The following is a 23,020-nucleotide window of genomic DNA, read 5'->3' as shown; positions in this document are numbered from 1 at the left end:
GTCCTTGTAACATGAAATTGTGTATGTGTGCATTTGTGTGCAATGTAACAACAGTAAAATAAGCAAGTTCTCAGGATTTTTATTGTACACATGATCTGTAGTTACATCTTACATGCTGAAGATTTTTGACTGGTGTCAAAAACACATCCAGTATTAACCAGAGATTATGTTCTGAAGGACACCAAACGTACATTAAATATCAAGTCGAAATGCTAACTTATCTGACCATGTTTTATGTCTGCACATGAGGAGGATACCACATTATAGCGATAGTTAACAAAAACAAGACGGCTGATATGATGTAAATAAAAGCAAACACCTTGTTGATTTTTTGAGCCACTCCTGTCCAGTAGCCTGGTTTCTTATCTTGACTTCTGCTGCAGAGGAGAGTTATTTTTTTCCTGCTTTCTCCAAGCTCATCTGAAATCTTCTCTATTGCGTGGAACACATCTGCATTTCTGCTTGTGCTGCCCTGCAGATGTGGTTCAAAACACAGATTAGAGCCAAACTGGAAAGTAGAGATTGTAAAAGTGCTGAATTGGAAAACGAGTAGTTCCTACCTCTTTGTTCGGAGCTGACATGTTTTCAAGCGATGGTAAGCGGCTCTGTTTCTTTACCACTGAAACAACGAATTTAATTCTGCTTCATGACAGATTGATTTTAAATCCATATTTTTGTAGAAAGTTTAGTCTCACCTGTGAAACAGCCTTTCTCCTCCTGACTATCATTCTCTCTTTGCTTCTCTTCCTCCTGTTCATCTTTACCAATCAGATGAATCACCAAAATTGTCTCCAAGAGACTTACCAATATAAGAAAGAAAATTCCAATGCAGTACGCCACTGGTGAAAGAAAAGCATCTTCATCAGCATGTGATGGAGCTGCTTATCAAAGATGGGAACTAAAATCTTCTTTACCTGTGAGGGGAATCCGGTCTGATGAACAGGGCAGGATGTCGTTGAGGATGAGCTGCATCACTGTGACTGAAAGCAGCAATGTGATCTTAAAGCCAACTTTTTCTCCACCGGTGTCTGACATCAGGAAGGAGCCGAAGTCCAGGCACAAGAAAAAGAAAACAGGCAGCAAGAAGTTTGCAATATAGAGGACAGCCCTCCTCTTCATGTTTATCTGTCAAAGAAATTTTACATTTTGTAAAAAAGTTTAGGATTTATTTTTAATTTCAGAAGTGATACTTATGGATTATGGCTGACAGATAATGAAACCGCAAATTATTAATACCCTGGTAGATTTCTGTTTAAAGTATTCTTTTAGATTTACTAACATTTTTCTTCTGACTGGAAGTAATATTATAGGTTAAAACCATGCCAGATTGCCCAGAAAATGCAAGAAAGTCTCGATAAAAGGGAACAAATCACAGGCAGTTTGCATCAAATTGTTTGTCAAGTAAAATCTCAATTAAGAGCCTGATTTGTAACGGTTTTTCAAGTGCTTTACACAAAAACACAAAATCTTAACAACTACCTTTGGTCTAGTTTCTAGTGCAAATATCTTATCAAATAAAAAGACTAAACCATCTCCTAAGTAACCTTTTAGTAAGATATAGATGCTGGTTTTATGTAAATAATTCCTTAATATTGATGAATAAATATCATTAACAGATTATTTAACTTGTAAAAATACATTTTCCCCATAAGTTAAATTACACGCTAATCGAAAAAGTACTTTTTTTAATCAGTATTAAGAAATTATTTACTTAAAACAAGCATCTATAGCTTGCTGGAAAGTTACTTTTTAGTTAGTTTTGTCTTTTTAGTTAGTTTTGTCTTATTTCAAGTAGGGTGTTTGGAGTAGAAACTAGACCAAAAAGTACTTAGTCAGACTTTGTTGTTTTGTTTTTTTCCAGTGTTGGCAGTGAAGCACAACTGACATTGCAGTGAAAACTAGTGATCAGTGATTTGTCACAGATAAATATGAAGAAGTTTATGCTCAACACCTGTGGATAAATACTTACAGTGTAGATAATCATTGTTTGGTTGAAGCCAAATTGGTTGACGGTTTCGTTTGTGACCGTCATGCTGACAAACAGCCACTCTAACTGCGTTTGCATGGCTTCACGAGACCACTTTGTGATCTCTGTGTCATTGCTGTTGTAGAATAATGTTATTTCTTCACCTGTAAAATGTTAGAGAAAAACAGTTGACTTATTTAATCTGGTTTCTCTAATTCCTACAGTACATACCTGATGGTATTTAATCATTATAGGTAGAAAAACAGATTGGAGGCTCACTGGGGTGCATGATAGACATGAAGGAAATGTTGCAGCTCTGAATGTCAAAAGGGAATCTGTAAACCTTCATCTTGCAGAAGCTGATCACCACCTGGTCATTTCTAAATTCGACCCAGCCGTGACTTCTTATGTTGAGATAAGGACTTGGAGAGGCTTTGTCCTGCTCTGTCCTGAATGGCAAATCGCAACAAATACTCCCTTTAAGATTTGGATAATATATATCTACTCTCAGTTTTAGTTTTCAATTGGCTTAGTATAAATTTCATTACTTTAAAATCTAAATAAGATAGACCAAAACGCTGTCCTTTTACACATCTAGATGACGTAATTATGACACTCGAGTTGTTTGAAAAGGACAAATTATTGGGTGAATCTAAACTTACATCTCCTCAATGGTCAGATCAGGAATCCACAAAAGTTGAGTGGGAACTAAGATGTGATCAAGCCCACAGAATTGCTCTGGATCCCACCAAATATGTTCATTGTCCCATCTCTAAACAAGAAAACAAATTAGCAGGGGAGTTCAAAATGAGTCGGATGAATACAAACAAGGAGATTTACAAAATTAAAAGAAAGAGCCATTTGAAAAAAACATACTACTGTAGATAAGCGTATTTGTGTCATACGTAAATGTTTCAGGGTTTTTTGTTTTTTTTTTACATTCATATATAATCTGAGTAAATACAAAACTTCAGTTTTCAGGTGATGAATTCACATATTGAGCAAAAAGGCTTTCTAACTACAATGATAATTTGTAAAAGTAATTTGATCCTAAACCTAATGAGTAAGTAGTTGCAGCTCTTAGCGACAGCAGATGCCATTAATCATTTCTAATAGCTGATAATTGTTATGTCTCTGTGGAGACGCCACACTGCAAAAACACAAAATCTAACCAAGTAATTTTAATCAAATTTCTAGTTAAATTATCTTATAGCATTTGAAATAAGACAAAGTTAGCTCACAAGTAAGTTTTTAGAAAGATATAAAAACTTGTTTTAAGTCAATAATTCCTTAATTTTGATGAAAATGTTCTTGTTCAATTAGCAGATAATTTTATTTACATAGAAAAATGTCTTATTATAAGTGAATTAATCTGCCAATGGTACATTTTTATCAAAATTAAGGAATTATTTACTTTAAAAAGCTACCTACAAGATAGTTTTGTCTTATTTCAAGTGTGCTAAGGTATTTTAACTAGAAATTAGACCAAAATTACTTGGTAAGATTTGTCTTTTTGCAGTGCAGCCAAATATTATGCTGGATTTTAGATGTTTTGTGACTGGGTTTTTTGAGATCTCCTGGATGAGTAACCAATGTGTGGCAAAGAAATTGGCAAAACTTTGTCCCAGCACTGTAAACAGATTTTGTAGGGTTTATGTTATATTATGTATTTCTAGGCACAACCAAAACACTTACCAAATAAATCCAAATATATGAAATGAAAGACTGCTCAGTCTCCCTCTGTGGGCAAAGACAAACTGTTAAATAGCAACAAAACAAAAATCAATGCTGTCCACAAAGAAGCAATAAAGTACATCACCTGACTCAAATATTCTGTGTTTGTTTTAATCAATAAAGTGGTTCTGGAGCAGAAATATATGTGAAAATTTGCAGACAACTTACCACATCAAGAATTGCATAAACTTTCATCTCCAGGAAGATCCATGTTGAGTGCCTGTGGTGTTTCACGGGTCGGGTCAAAGTGTACTTCTCATTGTTTTTGGTCATGTTCAGGTAGTTTAAGACAGCTTGAAAACTGCATTCCTCCTGAGCTGGCACTTCATTTTCTGAAAATGGATCAACACACACAGTGTGTGAAAATCAATAAGAAAAAAATGACACCCATGAAAATCAAGAATCTTATCAAATTTGTTACGTGATAACAGTCAAAGTATAGATGCACATTTACAATGTTTACTGAGGGATTCTGGCTCATAAATTTGTTTAATGTGCTGTTAATCCAGGACTGTATTTATTCTACTTTTAATATGCAGAACTAAAAATTATGTGCTGGAATCATATTCCAAAAAACACCAAGCACAATGTTAATGAAGGACATGACAAAAAAAGAGTTTTCCACCTCGAATTTGCTCAAAGATCTCAACAAAGTTTTTGTGCTCTCGGTTCTGCTGGAGCCTCTCAGCAAATGCATCTGGGGGAGCAAAAAGAAAGCAAAGGAATCTATTAACATATATAGTAAATAATTAAACAAAACACAGCAAAATATACATCTACTAAAGTACCATGGTCTTTTGGTTTTTATGTATATTATGAAAGACGTCCTTTCACTGCTGAGACAATTCTTAGTAACTGCATAATCCCATTTGGTGCATCAGCATTTTCTTCCCCAACCTGTTTCTCATGTTGGCGTGCAAATACACAGCATAGATTATTTAGGTAAGATAACAACAGATCATTTTCCCCATATGATTGAGCTCAAATCATATCAAGTAAAAGACATTCAGACATTTTTCTCTCAACATCCAAGGATTTCCTGCCTGTGTAGGAGGGTTTGTCCATCACTGATGTAATGGACTCTTTAACTGAAGATACTCCTATCACTTTGTCAAATTTCTAGATCCATCTAAATCATAAGGATTACATTTTTTTGTTCTAAATCAAACTTATCTCTCCCCTACTGTAAATGCATCCAAATCTTTTACTCTTATTGTTGGCCAAATAAAAGCTTACAAAAGAGAAACAGACAAATAAAATCTTTAGGAAAACAAAAAGTGTTCCTAAAGAAAATCTCCATGGAAGAATACATGGAAACATCCTTTCCATGTATTCTTTCATACATGGAAAGAATATTTTATTACTTTTCATTGCTGAACTATATAATACATTTATTTTTAACAACAGATCATAACTTAATTACAAAACATTTGTTCTTTTCATGAAATGCTAAATTTAGCTTAAATGTCATGTTACAGCTCCGTGCATTTTCTTCATCTTACCTGTAAAGAGAAGAAGAGGAAAGAAACCTAAAAGCATCATCGCTGTGAGATTGGTGAGCGTCTCTGCTGACTCTTTCTGCGCTCTCATGATTTTATGTCGCTGCCCTGCCTGCACTGGAGGGAGGGTGGCGCACTGTGACTCTGATTAATGCCTGGCTTTGCTTAATAAAAAATATATTATACTTTCTCTCAGTATCTGCGTGGCATTGATCTTATCTGGACAGATTTCTAAAACCACTTAAGTGGAATCTGTACCATTTCATGCTCTGATTTTTTTAAATTGTTTGTAGAAACACACAACAAAACTTTATCTTTATTTTTCTTCATGCTTGAACCCCCATTAAAATAACTTTTAAATACTCAAACATTCTTTGGAAGAAATTAAAATTGTAACTAAAGTTGTGACTGTAGTAATATAATATTCATTTCTCTGATCTCAGAAGTTTCGTTTCCATTAGAAATGTTTGTCTACATTCTGCTAACATCCAAAAAACACGTAAATAAGCATCCAGGGTCAATAAAAATCATGTCAACTGTTACAGGAAATATATTAATAATTCAACCCTGGCGCTATTTCTCTATGAAGGACCAAAACTGACATAAGATATAAAAGCATAAATATATATTTAGTTTTTCCTTGTCCTTACACACAAATTTCCGTCATGAAATGTATTTATTTTCTTTCTCATTTCCCCTAAACGCGTTTTTGTCAAGAAAAGTAGACATTTTGTTTTGTCTTTTTTTTTATACAAGCTCTCCTTTTGTCATTGCCTCCTCTCCTTTTTCTGTTTGTCCTTTTGCTGCTTCTCCGTGTGCATCTTTATGTTAATGAGGAGAGCTGCCTTCTATGTCCAGCTCCTACTGTTGAACAATAGAGCTTAGGAACCAACGTCACTGCATAAGGCGTTGTGGGGCGTTTAGGTTTCGTGCAGTTGCTCGGTACCATCTTCACAGGCCAAAGCAAACTTTATCCCAGTGTTTTTATTGTTACCGTTTTGAGTTATATATTGGACTTTCCAATATCCGCCGAGCAAGCGGCATTTAGCTAACGGTTGATCCGATTTATGAACGCTAATTTTTGCCAGCCGTTCTCAAGCTCCCTCCTCAAGCTCTCAGAGGTTCACTTAGGGACTGTCAACAAATTTCCAAACCAAACACTCCTGTCAAACAAATGTTAATAAATGCATTGCCTTGTGACCAACTGATACAAAAAAGTGGTAGTTCATGCTTTTATATGAGACACACTACCCTCTATTAAAATGTCAGGTCATATTCAATATTTTAAATAATTTAAGATTAAATAATATAATGTTTTATTCAATAGCTTCCATATCGTGTGCCTCATCTAGAAATCAGAGTGTAATTGTTGTACTAAACTGTGTATATCAGGCACACGCATTTTTATTCCATACACAAATAGAAAAAGGAGAGCTTTTATAAGGAAAAGACAAGACAAAATATCTACTTTTCTTGACAAAAACACGTTTAGAGGAAATGAAATAGAAAATAAATACATTTCTTGACGGAAACTCATGTGTAAGGACAAGGAAAAACTAAATATATATTTATGCTTTTATGTCTTATTATGTCAGTTTTGGTCCTCCATATTTCTCATCATGAGTAAGAGACAAAACAGAAAATGGAGCAGTGGTAGTAGATGATGCAAAAAAGACACTTTAGAAAAAGATGCAACTCTGAGAGTTGACAAAGTTATCAGAAACAAATCTATTGCTTCTTTGTTTGTTATGCTTAAATGCTTGACATGAATGCATCCACCTGTCTCAGTTCATGATTTAAATATTAATGACATAAAGCAGCACTTTCACTGGAATGCTGAGTGGATATGTGAAACCACTGATGAGCTCATTAGCTTCAACCAGGATGTGGGCAAACTGGGCTTTTACATAAGATGTTAAATGCCAGAAACAGAACAACCCTTTGAAAGCCTGTGGGACTAAATGATCACCAGAACCAGCAGGGCAGATCTATGGGTGCAGAACATCATTTATTTTGACAATAATGGACAACTATGCAAGTTTTATATACACTTTTCTACCTGAGGATGCACATCCAATTCAGGAAAAACCCACAGAGTAAGATTTCCATTTCACATTGCCAAGAAACCAGCATTCTGGCTCTATTTTCACTTTAAACTATTACACAATACCAAAGAAGACTGGTGTTCATTTGTCACCGAAACCTTAAAAAATTTAATCAGATCAAATTATTTTATGCCAACAATTTTGTTTTCTGAAAATCCTAACAGATCTGGTGAATTGTTGAACTTAGTCACATTTTTAGTGTAGATGTTCTCCATCCAGTTTAAGCAGGCAGCAGAACCAACAAATATATAAAAAATTCTACTTTTAGATAAATATTTCAGAAGCACATATTACTGATGTGACTGAATTGCTTTAGTTTACTGAAAAAACACCCATAAATCATGCTAATAATCTAATAAAGTTAAAGTTACGATGGATCCTAATGGGATCTATTGTGCAGCAGAAAGTATTTGATTTTTGCATAACTCTATAAAGTAAATTTGTCTTTTAACTTGCAGTGTTCATTAATTTTAACAGCTTTATTCCACAACATGTTATCTTACTGTGTTGGCTTCTGCACTTTCAGCAAACTATAGTTTCAAAATGAATTAATGACATAAAAGGGAAAAGTGAGCATTTGATAATTATCAAGACCGTTTCCTCGTTCTTTTCCGCTACTAAATTAAATGTTTTTTTCAGCTGAAAAACATCTGAAGAATAGTTTTACATATATGCTACTGTGCTTTAATATGGAACAGATATATTAATCAGGTTATAATAAGTACAACAAAATTATTCAGATGAATGCTGACTTGGATCACGGCTACATAAATGTCAACCTGAAATGTTTTATGCAGTATCAATGGAATCACTTTGCCACTCTAAGAAAATGAAAACCAGGAAAAGGATAACCACAAGGATGTAGAAAAAAAAGAAAGCTTTGTCAACTCTTGTAGCCACTCTGTTCCAGTAGCTGCTCCTCTCCTCGTCTTTGTTGGACTTGAAGAGCAGAGTTAACATCTTCTCCATCGCCCTCAGCTCATCGGAAATCCTCTCCAGGGTGTAGGACTCCCCCAGCAGTTTGCTGCTTCTGTCCTGAAAAGGTGATTTAATAAAACAGTTTACAGAAGGACGGATGTCTTTTGCACTTTTGGTTTTTGTGCACCGACGATGACTGACTACTGACCGCTTTGGCACCAGGCAGGATCTCACCGGTTTCACTAGAAGACTTGTTGTAGATAAATCCACCTGGACTCCAGTCGTGTGATTCTGAAAGAGTTTCTAAATAAATCCTTAAAATTAACACTAAATGACAGTGTATTATACTTTGCGTATAATTTCATTCACTGCAAAAACACAAAATCTCACCAACTGTTTTTCTTTAGTTTCTTGTGCAAATATCCAAAAGCAACTTTCAAGGAACTTTTCAGCAAGATATAGAAGCTTGTTTTAAGGCATAATTCCTTATTATTGATTAAAAAACTAGTTCCACTGGCAGATTATTTAACTTATAACAAGAGAAAAATATCTTATCTTATTTAAAATACTCTTCCAGTGGACCTTTTTTTTATCAATATTGACTTAAAGCAAGCTTCTATATCTTGCTAAAAAGTTACTTGTAAGTTAGTTTGTCTTATTTTAAGACAAACTAACTTTGTCTTGAAAGTTAGTTTGTCTTTCAAGACAAATTTTGTCTAGACCAAAATTACTTGGTAAGATTTTTCTTGTTGTTTTTGTTTGTTTTTTGCAGTGAAATATTTTTAAATAAGAAAAACTTTTACCAACTGAGTGTAAACAAAATTATTGTAACATAATCAGGGTCACATTGACTGTAACTAAACTAATTGGCTATAATTAGGCCTGGACTGTTTTTATCATATGATAGCATATAATTTGGAGCTGTTTTTAAATTAGGTGTCATTTATAATAATTAAAACAGACTGTAATAAATTGAACTTTATGGCGTTTGATCTTCCTGAGTGCTATTACAGCAGATTTCCTGAGGAGGGCAGCAGATACACCATTTTTCAAAGCAGCTGTTTTTATTGCAATGTTGGATATTTTCATTACTTTCATTCTAACCTGTTTGTTTATCTTTTTCACTAGAAAAATATTTTATTCTAAAAGATTCTATTCTATTAGAAAGAATAAATAAATTCACAGAAAATTTCCAAATGAGGTTGCTTATCTTTCCTTATCTAAAATTGAGAAATTGGCTGAAATAACAAAAAGAAAACAAAATCTTAATTGTTTCACCAGCAAGACATGCAAAGCTTTGAATCTGTAATTTTAATGTTGATTATTTTCTTGTGTTCAGTCTGTTCCATAAGACATCTAGAAGGTATTTTTTGTTGTTTTAAAAATAATAATAATGTTATAAATAATGTGGAAGCATTCATTAATGGAATTTTATTTGTTTTATTGATAAACCCATAAAGATGTTTAATATGTAACAGCTGTTTATTAGACACCTGTCATTAATAATTGCTCATAAAAGAGATAATATTTTAACATTTAGACCAATAATGGCCAGAAACTATGTGATGTAGAGGAGAGTTTTCATCCATTTCTCTCAGCATCACATTTTAAATTTTGAGGTTGAGAAACGGAGTTTAATACTGTTTCAGGCTTTCAGAGAAGAAGCTTGAAATGTTAAGATGCAGACAAACAACTAATAACTTCAAAAAAGATATCTGGACAAATTTAATCTCCTATCTGTGTAGCAGCTGTGAAAGTTGCCTTTGTTGGACTTGATAGATTCCTGGATCATGCATCCGTCTCTCTCTGTATCTTGGGAGCTTTTCTGTCTCAGATACATCACAAAAATCGTCTCCAGGAGGCTGAGCATCATCAGAGCAAAAATCCCGATGCAGTAACCGGCTGAAAAGGATCAGACAGAACAAAATTTATGAAGTCAGGTCATGTTTCCTGCACAAAAGTAGCAGATTTATCCTACCTATGAGTGGGACTCTGTTAGAGGAGGAAGGCAGAATTTCATTGAGAATGAGCTGCAACACTGTAATGGCCAGCAGCACGGTGACTTTAAAGCTGAGCTTCTCTCCACCGTAGTCTGAGATCATGAAGGAGGCCAAGTCCAAACACAAGAAGAAGAGAACCGGCAGCAGGAAGTTGACAATGTACAGCAGAGACCTCCTCTCCATCGTGATCTGGGAAACAAGATTAAGATTAATATTCAGCAAAAGCAGAAAATGGATCTTTTGAGACACAGTTTTATCAAAATTTGGCTTCTTGAAATGCAATACAAATTTTTTTTAAGTATTTATTATAGAACTTTGAACTTTTTTAAAAGAAATTTCAACTTTCTGCCATTTAGTGTGATTTAAGATTAGTTACTTCCCTTTATAAGGGTCATGCAGCTTTAAAAGTGTGAAAAATATAAACACATCAAACTTCAGTGAAAATGTAATTTTCTGCGTAGTTTAAATATAGAACATGAAAAAGGCCATTCATTGCTAAAGCAGAAAGAGGAAAGGAAGTAATCAGATGTGCACATCTAAAACTAATGATGCCTACAGTGTAAATGACGACATCTTGATCAGTTAAAATGGTAGCGTTGTTTGCAGTGACGATCATGTTGATGAACAGCCACTCGTACTGAGTCCGCATCACTTCCCGAGACCACTCTGTGGCCTCTGAAGAGTTGTCACTCGGCTGCAGACGGATCTCTCTGGCTGAAAAAGAGGGGAAATGCTGTAAAAGCTGTCCTGGATTTTTCCCAGAAAAACCTTTAAATGTCTCTCTCGTGCTTCCTTTTGGGAAATATACTTGTTTTTATTCCATTTTTTTACATCATTATGCATTTTATAGCAAAGCTAACAAAAGTAAAACGAATTGATGATTAGTTTCAGCCACCTGAATATTTCTTATCAGAATTTCTTGTTAAGCTTCCTTGGCTATTTATTTGTTTCCCACGTCAGCTTGCTCGTTCATTTCATTTACCCTCCTGATTTCACATTTAACATGAGGAAATTAGAAAAGAGGGAAGATAAACATACAAAGAAGCCGTCAATTACTGCAATCAGGTAGCGTTGATGCCAGTCAACAGTTGTTTTCTGTCAGGACTGTCCTTAACTTGATCAATCCCATTACAGCTTAACATTTCACATGTGGAAAATGTTCATAGATAGAATTGGAAACGTGTTCTCACCCGTGTGTATAATGGACTTGAAGGTGAGGTTGCAGCTCTGAGTGTCAAAAGGAAACCTGTATATATGCATCCTGCAGGTGCTCACTAACACCTGGTCGTTCTGAACTTCAACGTCTCCTTTGTTGTTGATTGTGAGGTAAGGACTGGGAGGGGCTTTGTCTTTCTCTGTCCTGCATAAATTAAGAAGACACGAACAAATGAAGTGATTATGGAGGTTTGAAAAGCTTGGGATTCACACATGACAGAGCAATGGATAATAAATATTGCGCCATATTGCCACTAACATTCACAGGTTCTAAGCTTTATAATAAGCCATAAGTACCCTAATTTAATTTGTGATTTTGCAGAGATTAAAAAATCTAAACAGAAACAAAACCTTTACAGAGGATTTTGGCACTGTTCTTTCCAGTAAAGTTATTGAAGACTCTGCTTATCCTGCACTGTCACAAGCATTGTGGTTTCCTGCACCATGTCTGGATACGTCATTTCACTATAGCTGTCATCCTCTCTTTGTCTTAATTGTTATTTTCTCCACAGGGTGCACCCTCGACACCTCCATTTTCTTAATTCCTGTCACCTCCAGCATCTCATTTATCCCCGCTTGCTGAGCCTCCGGTACAGCAGCCCTCATTGTCTCTGGAACAGCCTTTTTCTCCAGCACTATCATTAATTTTTCCAGAATTTTGTGAGCAGCGCCATTATCAGAACATGAGTCTCCTTCATCCTCAGATCAAACTTTTTCTGCAAATTATTTGTCCAGTGCCTCTGATCCAAGATAGATTGTAAAGTAAAACACTTCTTGGAGTGGAGCAAAAGAAATAATCCTCTGTTTCATACTCTGTAGGTAAGACAGACCAACAATGACTGTGAGCTTTACCAGCCAATCAGTGTATTTACCCCTTTTATCTTTTTATCAGTTTCCTGTGAATAAATGGGTTAGCTGGTTAGCCTAGCCAATTATTCTGTCCTGTAAGAATACAAAACTGCACTTCCTTGAAAACTAGAAGTTCACAATATTCCACCAAATGTTTATAGTTGCTCTCAAGTTGCAGAAACCACCTTATGTTTAAATCTTAAGAGACAAACATTTAGCATTTAGCAGAATCCTTCTGAGGCATTCAGAAAGGCATGTAATATTTATTTACAAGTTGTTGTTTTTTTTAACTAGCCTGAAGATTAAACATGGCAAAGTGTGAGGGCCTTTTGATGTCTCTACGCCACATGCAGGATCACACTAATTCACATACAAACACTTACATTTCTTCAATCGTAAGATCTGGTTTCCATAAAATGTTATTAGGTAGAGAAACATTATCAATTCCACAAAACTGATCGGGATCCCAAGAAATATATTCATTGTTCCACCTCTGAAAAGAAAAATAAAGAAAGAACACAGTGTTAAAGACAAATTTCTCAGTAGATCTTAGAGTCTCCATTCTAACAGATGGTTGATTTGTTCAGAAGAACTCACTGTGACAGTCCACACATAAGGAATAAATTTCTGGTCTTTTTCAACCTGCAGAGAATAAAACATGAGGCAAAATCACAACGTAATGCAAAGTCCGTCAACACAAAGTGTGATAACATTACTGGGTATTGTCACGGGCACAAACAGGAAGCATTTCCACTCAGTTCTTCTAATGAACTCTAAATTGTCTTCTTCTGCATTATCACAGTTGATATTAATGTATGGCTCATGCACAAGAATCCTTATGAGGAAAGTTGTTATGCACTTGTGGAGAACTGCAGGCTATTGCAGTTTTCTAGAAAATGTTGGAGAAAGAAACCTTTAAAAGCAGTCTGTCAATTGCACCTACATTTTAACGGTCTGTCAAAATTTAGGTGCAATTTTAAAAATAACATTCTTGATTTTAGAATAAGTAGATAAATAAACAAGGATTTCAAAACACTTAAAAATTAAGCTTTACTGGAAGGAATGGCCAGGTGTTGTTTGTGAGCATAAAGTTTCTCAGTTAAGAACATGTTTTTATTTAGAGTTTTTTTTATTTATTCTGTCATAAAATGTCTGAAAATTTCCTGACATGTTGTTTCAAAGAAGTCAACTTTTAAAAAAAATTTACACCATCATTTGCTGTCCCTGTGGCTCATTTTTATTCTGTACCTGAGCTAAATGAAGGAGAGGGCATCATGCTGCAGTTATCAGAAATGAAGCATAAACTGGTTTGTGGAGAAAATCAAAAAATAAAAATTTTATATATATATATATATATATATATATATATATATATATATATATATATATATATATATACACACACATACATATGTTATTTCTTTTTTCTTTTCTTTTATTGTTTAAATCCAAAGTAGTGTCAGTAGTTTTGTCACCAGCATTTATTATTCAGACTGGGTTTACAATCTAGGGAATAAAGAATCCCTGTGTATGGTGCCGGTCTACTAGGTATCCTTATTGCAGCCTACAACTCATTATCTCATGAGCTAATGACCTCATCATTACTCTTCTCTGGAGATAAAATCATAGTTTTTGGCTCCATTCTCTGCTGCCTTGTGTCTTCCCTTTTTTTTCTTTCCACTGCATTTCTTTATTTTGCATATTTCTATATTTTTCACATGTAGATGAATCGCAAACAGTTTTGAAAAGAAAATCTGTAATACCTAAATAATTGATTACTTACCACATCTAGGATGGCATAGAGCAGAACCTCCAGTGACACTAGTGTGGGATTTTTATAGTTTTTGACGGGCCTGGTCATGGAGTACAGCTCATTGTTACTTGACAGGTTTAAATAGTTCAAAACATCCTGATAACTGCAGTTCTGCTCAGAATTAATCTCATCTGCAGACGATAAACACAGGGAAACATTTTTCAAAAACAACCATCACACTTTTGTCAATTTTTAATGAGATTGATTTCATTTTGACTACAAAATGCATTAGCGCCTGTGTGGTTTGTATTCATTGCTACTGAATTTATGATGAGGACATCAAAAACACTGGTTCACAGATACATCTAGTAATTATTAGAATTGATTGTGGGCATTAAGTGGCCATTATGAGACTGTCGCTGACACCATTACAGAGCTTTATAAAACCAATTCACTAATCATTTAGTAATGTCAATGTGTGTCCCAGGAAAAGTTATGTCTCTGTCAAGGATGTTTGTGAGAAAACTTATTTGAAGCAATGGATTATTTTGTAGTTTTATAAATGAATAAATATCTACAAGCAAAAATGCTGTCAGCTAATTAATTATTTCAGCAGCACTACCAAGCAGACAACATATAAAAATTGTTAATAAAGCAATTCCTGAAAAGGTTTTAAATTCACATTTCTCTGCTTTTTAACAATAATTTAAAACTCATTAAGCTGAATATTCCTGAGACTTACCAGAGATAAGGAGCAGAAAAAGGAAACCAACCAGCATCTTGACTCCCTCATGCGTATTTGTCCTTTCAGTGTCTCTTTGGAGCTGATGACCGCATGGTGTATTACTGGAAAGGGGCGGTTCAAGTCACAACGGAAGCTGGAGGTCTGGTGTTTTTTTTTTTTTTGCTGGTTTTTCATGTTACCATGACTCTGACATCCATTCTCAGACAGAGGCCACACCCACATGTCCCGCATGAATGTATAAATTTACTTGCATATCAAGTTACAAAGGAAATGGAAACGTGCCCCAACGGTATATTAGATATTCAGTCTGGATTGTTTTCTTTGTTTTGGTGAAAAATTCCCAAAGCAAAACATTTAAGATTCTGCAGGGCAAGATTGTAATTGAATCACTTTCCCCAAGCTTTTGCTATAAGCAAATGTTACATAAAGGGTGATTTGTGAACTAGTTTAAAAGTTTCTTAATGAATGTAGATCAATATGACAGAGTCGCTGCAAAATAATTCACACAGCCTCTTTTAAATGTTCTTATCTTGAAATGTATGAACTCTTTCCTTTTCAAATGTGAAAACTGAATAAGATATTCAAATATATTTACTCATTTAAAAATGTCTTATGGGGTATACTCATGTAATATTTATAAAATACAAAATGAAGCAAAACCATTTGATTTAATTTGATAAAATAAAAGTTCAATATCCATAAATGTTTGGTTAGTCGTGCACTAGAAGCTCAACGCCCTTCACATATTTTCACTTTTGTAGGAAACACAACAAATCTGTCGACTACACTCTAAAAGTCCTGGATCTATGAAGCAGGAGTGTAGCACAAGTAGATCAGATCCTCGCTGAAATGAGTAAAATGAATGTCCATCATCCTGTGTGATATGATTATGGTGCACAAAATAGCAGGCTGGCGACAATAAATATGATTCATTTATTATGTAAAATGAGCTGCAAGGTGAAAGAAGGATGATATAAGACAAGAGGGTCAGACTGAAGCAAAAAACATGTTTTATTACTGTAGCTTTTTCCTTTTTCATACATAATATACAATCTCTTAAATTTTTATTATCTCAGTCCATGTGACAATTTCTGATACATAAATCCTAAATTTTTTTTTACAAAGCCCTTGGATATTAGATATTTTAGGCCTGCTCTAAACTCTGAAGTCAGCCAGATTGTCAAGGACAGATTGGACAAAACACCGACTGTGTTGCTTCATAAAATACACCGGGCATGCATCTGCATACAAATGGAAGGAAATGTTACATGTTTAAAAACTTGCACGAAGTGAGTCTAGATGTTAAGAATGAGGGAAATTTTATTATGCTGTGTTGTCTCCACGTGCTAACATGAATGTATTAATTTTCTGTTTCTGAGTTTACGGAGACCCACATGGAATATCCCAACTCTCAAACTTTGCTTCAATTTCAAATCTGGATAAACTTTGTTTATAATACAAAATAGGATGCTTCTAAAAGCACAGATAATATTTACAGTAACATTTCCACTCCAGTCATTATCCTTAGTCAAAACGTCAGCTTTCAATAGCACACTACAAACTGATCGGCATTGTACAATACAGTGATATCAGGAATGATTTTCCTTTTTTTTTTTAAGAGTACCACTCCATACAGATGAAGGACAGGAAGAGTAAAACAGTTAAAACATAAAAAATAAAGAAAAGTCGGTCGATTCTCTTTGCCCAAAATACAGACTTCACTCTCTCGTCTCTGGGGCCAAAATATTGACGCATCATGTTCTGCAGCTTCTTCAGCTCATCCAGGATCAACTGCAAAGTGTTTGTGTCCCTCGAGTGGCTGCTGTAGTTCACCTGCACAAAGAGGCAGTCAGTTCCCTGGATTTTACTTTCTGAATCAGCATTTTACAACTTTGTTCTACTCATCTCTACCTTGATTCTTATGCTGAGGAATCCGAGTGGTACGAAACACACGAAACTCAAATGCTAGTGTTGTCTTTCTATATGTTAATGTGTAGAGGGCTGTGAATAGTGAGAAGTGAAGTGGCTTCATATATAGCAACAAAATAAACTTTGCTCTGATCGTGACTTTATCCTGTTCTAAGATTATTTAAATCTAAGATTATTTAAATGACCACAGATTTCACACAGTCTATACTGAACAAAGATTAAACTAATAAAATAATGTGAGACTAATTAGGTTGAGTTCTGGAGTTTGGTTTGGACCCAGTGGTCTACAACCTTTACAATCCAGAGCCATTCTTGTTCACAGTCCAGCTGAATAAAACTTGTTTGGAGCTGCAAAAGTCACCTGATTGTTTGAATAAATACGACTTTTAATTTTTGATAAATGTCTGCTTTAGGAAATGTATTATAATTTTTAAAAACATTTTATTTCTATTTTTAGTTTTTGAAACTAAGACAAACAAACAAGGAGGCTAAATAGATTTTATTTTGTTTACCTTAATTTGTAAGACTTGTATTTGCTACATCAATTTAAAAATATTTGTTGGTTTTTCATTAACCCTCTCCCGGCGTGTTTGGCAGTGGGCACCAGATGTCTGTGCTGATTTGTAGATGAACTCAGTTTCAACTTCGAAGAAAGACACCAGATAGTATAAAAAATAATCAGAAAAAAATAAACCATGAATTATTCCTAAATTAGAAATGTGTTTATTCTAAACTGCATTCAATTAATTTTTCGCAAACCAAGTGTAACAAGTGTAAAATAGCCTAATAATTTGTATAGATCATGCACATGATGCTTACCTCGTCATCCACAGTAAGGAGCTCATGCTGCTTCTCACTTTCACAGACTCTGTAGCTGCAGCTGGAGCCAGTTTGTTTTTTAATTTCTATAAGAACACATTTGTTAGAAAAAGGAGCATGGATGCATCTTATTATTTAAACATACCAACTTTGCTAAATTTTTCTTTTTCTTTTTCAAAACTTTCCGTGGGATTTATTTATTGTAGATAAATAACGAACTAAAAAAACTGCACATTTTATACAAGTGGAAATACACAAACAATAATATAAGGTGTGTCTCACCTGTGCTGCAATTTTTTGTTTTCATTTGATTGTTTTTATCCTCCCCACTGTCACACAAGCTGAGTTCATCTTTAGAGTCTTTATCTATCAGATACGTTACCAGGATTGTCTCCAGGAGACTGAGCAGCATCAGAGCAAAGATCACAATGCAGTAGGTCGCTTAGAGACAGAAACAGGTGATTAGTGACATTCGTTTGAGTATCTCAAGTCAAATGGAAACCCTTCAGTTTCCAACTTTTTACCTATGAGTGGAGTCTTGTTGGACATGGCGGGCAGGATGTCATGAAGGATGAGCAGGAGGACAGAGATGGCCAGCAGCACTGTGACTTTGAAGCCCAGCTTCTCCCCTCGATGGTCAGCAATGAAGAAGGATGCGAGGTCCAGGATGAGGAAAAACAGGATGGGCAACAGGAAGTTTATGACGTGGTGTAGAGGTCTCCTCTTTATGGTGACCTGACAACATTTAAAAACAAGGAAAAGTTTTTATTTTTCTGAACTTCTTGAGGAGCTTTTTAAACAAATGAGGTTAGTAAGACATTCAAACCACAAAACAGTATTTTTTATGTTCTTTGGTACAAATAATTATTACCTCTGAAATTTATTTTTGTATTTTTGGCGAAGACAACTGTCATTTGGTATTTATAATGCAGATGTTTGCCCAAATCATTTTCTGAATTGTACTCATAAATACTAGATGTATAGAGCAAAACAAAAACATACCTTTGAAGTAAATAAGATATTATGAGCTATTAATATTACATAAGGTGTCTATGTTTGAGACTCTTCTTTTGGAGTATGAGAGGAAGTAGTTCTGGATCAAAATTGCCTCCATATTTATGATGACAAAATGTAAATATAGTTTTTGGCTCCAAAAATGTGAGAATTGACATCACTGATCAAATAGACTCAATGGACTTATAAAACACAGAAAGTGATGTAGCCTAGCATAAAACAGGTACAATGATGATTTGCTGTCAACCTGCTGAGTCACAAAAAAAAACTCACCTTCTTTTAAATCTGCCAACGGTGTGGGTAAAGAAAGAAAGTGTAACCTAATGTCCTGCAAAATATGGACAATTTGTAAGCGATGTTTCTACAGGTCACTGGCTAAGTGTTAGCTGTAATCTTGCTAAATTGGACATCTACTGAGGAGATTGTTTTGCACTAAATCAAAGAAATATTTCACAGTTTTTAATAAGCCAGAGTGACACTTGGTATTTTTAATGGTTGAAAATCTAAATCTAACTTACTAGATATTGCCTTATCTAGTTAGTTTATTTTATCATTGCAGCCCTTTCTTGACTTATTTTTGTTTTCAGTGTTGTTTACCTTGTAAATTAGCAGTTCCCAACCCCTATCATGCAAGCTGATGTTGGAGCTTTCGACGGACATTTTCAGGAACTCCCACTCTCCTTGTGTCTTCATTATCTCTCTGGAAAACTGCGTGGCCCGCGAGGAATTTGAGAAAGGAAAAATTTGCATTTCTTTTACTGTTGGGAGATAAAAGAAAATTAAATGAGGGTCCAAGCTGCTAAGTAGTCTGAGTGATTGGTGGAATAATCACTCGGATGATGATGTAAGCATAAAACTTCTCACATTTGCTCTCTATCAGATATCTATCAACTTCAGAAGTAATTGCCTTAGCAACAGTTGCTAGGTAACCAGTTTTGGACAGTAACTGACTGCTAAAAAAACTTGAATAACTTTATCGTTAGAAAAATTACATGTATTACTGTTTGGTTTTCTTTGCATGGTATTTATTTGATATACTCAAAATAAAATAAACTCCTGACTGCTCAAACTAAGATCAGTACAAGTAACTTAGTTCTGTAAGCTATATTTGTTGAAGATGCATAACTATAGTTCCAAACAGTTAATTATTGTTTTTCAACATGCATTAATCAATCAATCAAATTTATTTGCCTAGTTTAGGAACAATGGTACTAATTCCTCATTAGTATCATTGTTTTAAAAGTGCTTACTGTATAAATATGGGGGCGACTCACAGATACTCACCACAGTGTATTGCAGAACCAATGGACAGGCTGCACTCCTGCGTGTCAAAAGGAAACTTGTGGACGTTCATCTTGCAGGTGCTAATCACCCGCATGTCCTCGTCATAAAAGACAGTCCCATCATGAGTCACCAGGACGTATGGATTTTGAGGAGAGTCATCCTTCTCTACCCTAAAACATTACTCAGGAACACACACACACACACACACCCACACACACGCCCACACACACAGATCCTTGTTAATGTCTTACAGGAGGCCTGAAAGTAGCTCAGTGGGTTGTGGGGCCGACCCTTTCTAGAGGGCCTAAAACTATGAACAAAATCAGGCTAGTCCCCCCAAATATATACATATATTATATGTAATATATGTATATCTTATATATGCTGAACATTGAGATGACACATTTCATGCTCACAATGAACTGATCAACAGATGTTAAACTTTTAACTGTCATAGAACTGTGTTTACCAAGTATTATACTGAAAGTTATATCCATATGGTTGTGTGTATTTGAATAAAAATTAATACACAATAAAGTTGCTTACCTCTACAAATGCAGTAACAGCAAATATTAAATTAAAGCTTTTATAAAGCCACAAAACTGAATGTGCAAATATTAAATTGTAGCTTTTTATAAAGCCACAAATCTAAATGTGCAATTTACTCATGATCTTTCTACAGTTTCTTAGTTAAACTTAGATTTAAAAATTAGATTTATTCATTTTATGTTTTCACTTTTCAACTCTAGATTAACTTTGTCAAGTTGAATTTCAACACAGTAGCAAAAATATACCTTAATAGAGAGTCCAGTAAACTTCTTTAATATAAATGTTAAAAAATAAATAAATTCAAACCTGCATAGTGAGTCTGATAAATAATTTTTTTATCTTTCATTTCTAAAAGTGAAAGAAAATTTTACATCTTTTAAGTTATTTACCATATTTTTTCGTTCTTGTTGGTTTGTAAATATCTCATGTAACACCCAACCTGCTCAGAATATTTCTCTCTTTCCAACCTTAATTTTGATGCTTAGGTCAAATGTGCTGTTTATTCTTTTTTGTCTGCAACTTGAAACATTATTTGGTACAATAAAGTTTCAGTTAAAGTCGAAGTACAATTCATTTACAATTTGTATGCCAATTACGTGCTTGGCCTATTTCGACTGCTGCCAATGGCCACATTGGGTATATACATTTTCAATGCCTCAGATGGAGAAATTTACTAACAGTGTTGAGACATTGTGATGAATGAAAACTAGAAGAGAATCTATAAAGTCTATGTTAGTTTTTAACAATAATGCTATTGGAATATTCAGCCATTATGTATGTGATTTTCTAAATTTGTGCAGGTATTAAAGTCAATATCTGTATGCTGAAGGCTTACATCTCATAGATGAAGAGGTCAGGTTTCCAAAGAAGGCTTTTAGGAACTGACATCTCAGTGATCCCACAAAACTGAGCTGGATCCCAAGAGATGCGTTCGTCTTTCCATTGCTACATAAAAGCAGATAGCAAAAAGTAACCAAAAAATCTGCCCAAAAAAGGAGGGCAACACTTGTAATGGTAATATTTGTTGAGATATTAATAAAAATTAGGTAAAATGTTGTCAAACTGAATTTAATTGACTCACCACTGACACCCAGACAAAAGGTACAAAGGTTTGGGTTTTCTCAACCTAAGAATAAGGACATAAACATTTTCAGAAAATTGACCAATATTAATTATCTGATGTGTAGGGATGCCCCAATCTGATCCTAAGTATTGGTTTGGGTTCTACAGTGTTCTTTTTCGAAGTCAGTGGCTGAAATTACCTACTGATCTTCGTTGTTGTTGTTTTCTTAGAAATTTTATCAGCTTTCCCACAATGTACTCTGCAGCTCCCCGTTGCATAGATAGATTTTAAAATCAACCCATTTTCAATGTAAAAACTCGTAAATAGTTTTGCATATGGCTTTATTCCTTTGTCCATTAAAATATCAGAATCAGGACATCCATACTGATAAGCCTCACATCAGAAAGCATACAGTACCACCGACAGAATAGCATAGAGGATCAGGTCCGTCTTCACCACTGTGGTGTGTGTGTGGTCCAGAACGGGTCGGGTCAATTTAAACATGCTGGTGTCCACTGTCAGGTTTAAATAATCCAGAACATCCTGATAACTGCAAACTTTACAGGACACCCCACCTACAGAAAAACAATCCATAACAAGAGTTACTGAAGGATTTAATGTAAATACAGCACTTTTGGAATAGGTTTACTAAATCCTATAAACATACCTTAATTAACTGCTCAAACTTCTTGCTGAATGGAAATTTTCAATGATTTATTTATTTATTTTTTGGTTTCTACACAGATAATTACTTTGAGAATGAACCGCATTGATTTAGATTCTCTGTCATCCAGTTCATGCTAAATATGAAAACCACTGGATTTCTCTTGTTTCTTGATTGTCACTTTTCATCCGAAACGCTTCTTCAGTTCTGAGAGTATTTAGAAGTAACAAGCTTATAAGTTAACATCACGACAATAACATTAATAGAGCCATAACAAATGGGGTCATTAAGAACACTATCACTTTGAAATGTTATATCATTCATTCACTTTAGTTTTTATTTATTTGTCACAAAAGGTATCTAACTGAAAATATGTACACAAAAGATGCACCTGTAAGTAATAGACTGCTGGTTTTATGTTTTTTTTAGCCAATCCCCATGGCAACATTTATGAATTCAATTTGATTTGCTGTGAAGCCTATGTCCTGCTGCTAAGGTGAATCTTTAAGTTGAAATCTGATTATTTATAAAACCTTTGTAGTTTGAGAGATAGATACATTTGTACTTCAAAATTACTTCAGTTGTAAATTTAAAGTACTTGAATGAAATTATATAAACAATATGTACATTTTGAATGTGCATAAAGTTAGTTTATATCTCTCCATAGAATACTTATAGGCAACAAGGATTTGAAATGTTGTTGACAAAAACAACTGTTATCAAATTAAATTCCTAAAACAAAAATACATATTTAAAAAAACTTACCTGTGATGATAACAAGCAGAAAAAAGGAAATGTGCATCATCTCAGGAGCTTTTTGCAGTCTAGTGTTGCTGAGACAGTCCTTTATTCTCATCAGCGAAGTCCGACCAAACACGTTCAAATGAGCGATCCCTCCATTGTACACATGTGTG

The 23,020-nt window shown here is 34.6% G+C and overlaps 3 protein-coding genes across 3 annotated transcripts; all 3 read right to left on the bottom strand.

Annotated features, from left to right (window-relative positions):
* Positions 1-232: 232 nt before the first annotated feature.
* Positions 233-5,290, bottom strand: LOC122823483 (5-hydroxytryptamine receptor 3A-like). Its single transcript, XM_044103148.1, has 12 exons — positions 5,203-5,290; positions 4,326-4,397; positions 3,869-4,032; positions 3,662-3,706; positions 2,629-2,738; positions 2,246-2,415; positions 1,970-2,130; positions 915-1,125; positions 696-839; positions 561-619; positions 320-472; positions 233-238 (listed from the first exon to the last, which is right to left on the bottom strand). The coding sequence occupies exons 1-12, from the start codon at positions 5,288-5,290 to the stop codon at positions 233-235; spliced, it is 1,383 nt and encodes a 460-aa protein (XP_043959083.1).
* A 2,281-nt stretch (positions 5,291-7,571) lies between these two features.
* LOC122823133 (5-hydroxytryptamine receptor 3A-like) lies at positions 7,572-14,845 on the bottom strand. The gene is made up of 10 exons (XM_044102425.1): positions 14,782-14,845; positions 14,070-14,230; positions 12,884-12,928; positions 12,670-12,779; positions 11,413-11,582; positions 10,779-10,936; positions 10,201-10,411; positions 9,984-10,124; positions 8,431-8,513; positions 7,572-8,339 (listed from the first exon to the last, which is right to left on the bottom strand). Exons 1-10 carry the CDS (start codon positions 14,816-14,818, stop codon positions 8,094-8,096), a joined length of 1,362 nt encoding a protein of 453 aa, XP_043958360.1. The 5' UTR covers positions 14,819-14,845; the 3' UTR covers positions 7,572-8,093.
* Positions 14,846-15,812: 967 nt separating this feature from the next.
* LOC122823132 (5-hydroxytryptamine receptor 3A-like) lies at positions 15,813-22,934 on the bottom strand. The gene is made up of 10 exons (XM_044102423.1): positions 22,872-22,934; positions 21,860-22,017; positions 21,461-21,505; positions 21,215-21,324; positions 19,831-20,000; positions 19,144-19,304; positions 18,057-18,267; positions 17,815-17,973; positions 17,533-17,618; positions 15,813-16,617 (listed from the first exon to the last, which is right to left on the bottom strand). Exons 1-10 carry the CDS (start codon positions 22,909-22,911, stop codon positions 16,399-16,401), a joined length of 1,359 nt encoding a protein of 452 aa, XP_043958358.1. The 5' UTR covers positions 22,912-22,934; the 3' UTR covers positions 15,813-16,398.
* Between the last annotated feature and the right edge of the window lie 86 nt (positions 22,935-23,020).

This window comes from Gambusia affinis, linkage group LG20, assembly GCF_019740435.1.
Source record: "Gambusia affinis linkage group LG20, SWU_Gaff_1.0, whole genome shotgun sequence".
Taxonomy (NCBI): domain Eukaryota; kingdom Metazoa; phylum Chordata; class Actinopteri; order Cyprinodontiformes; family Poeciliidae; genus Gambusia; species Gambusia affinis.
This window is presented reverse-complemented; position numbering and strand designations above follow the sequence as displayed.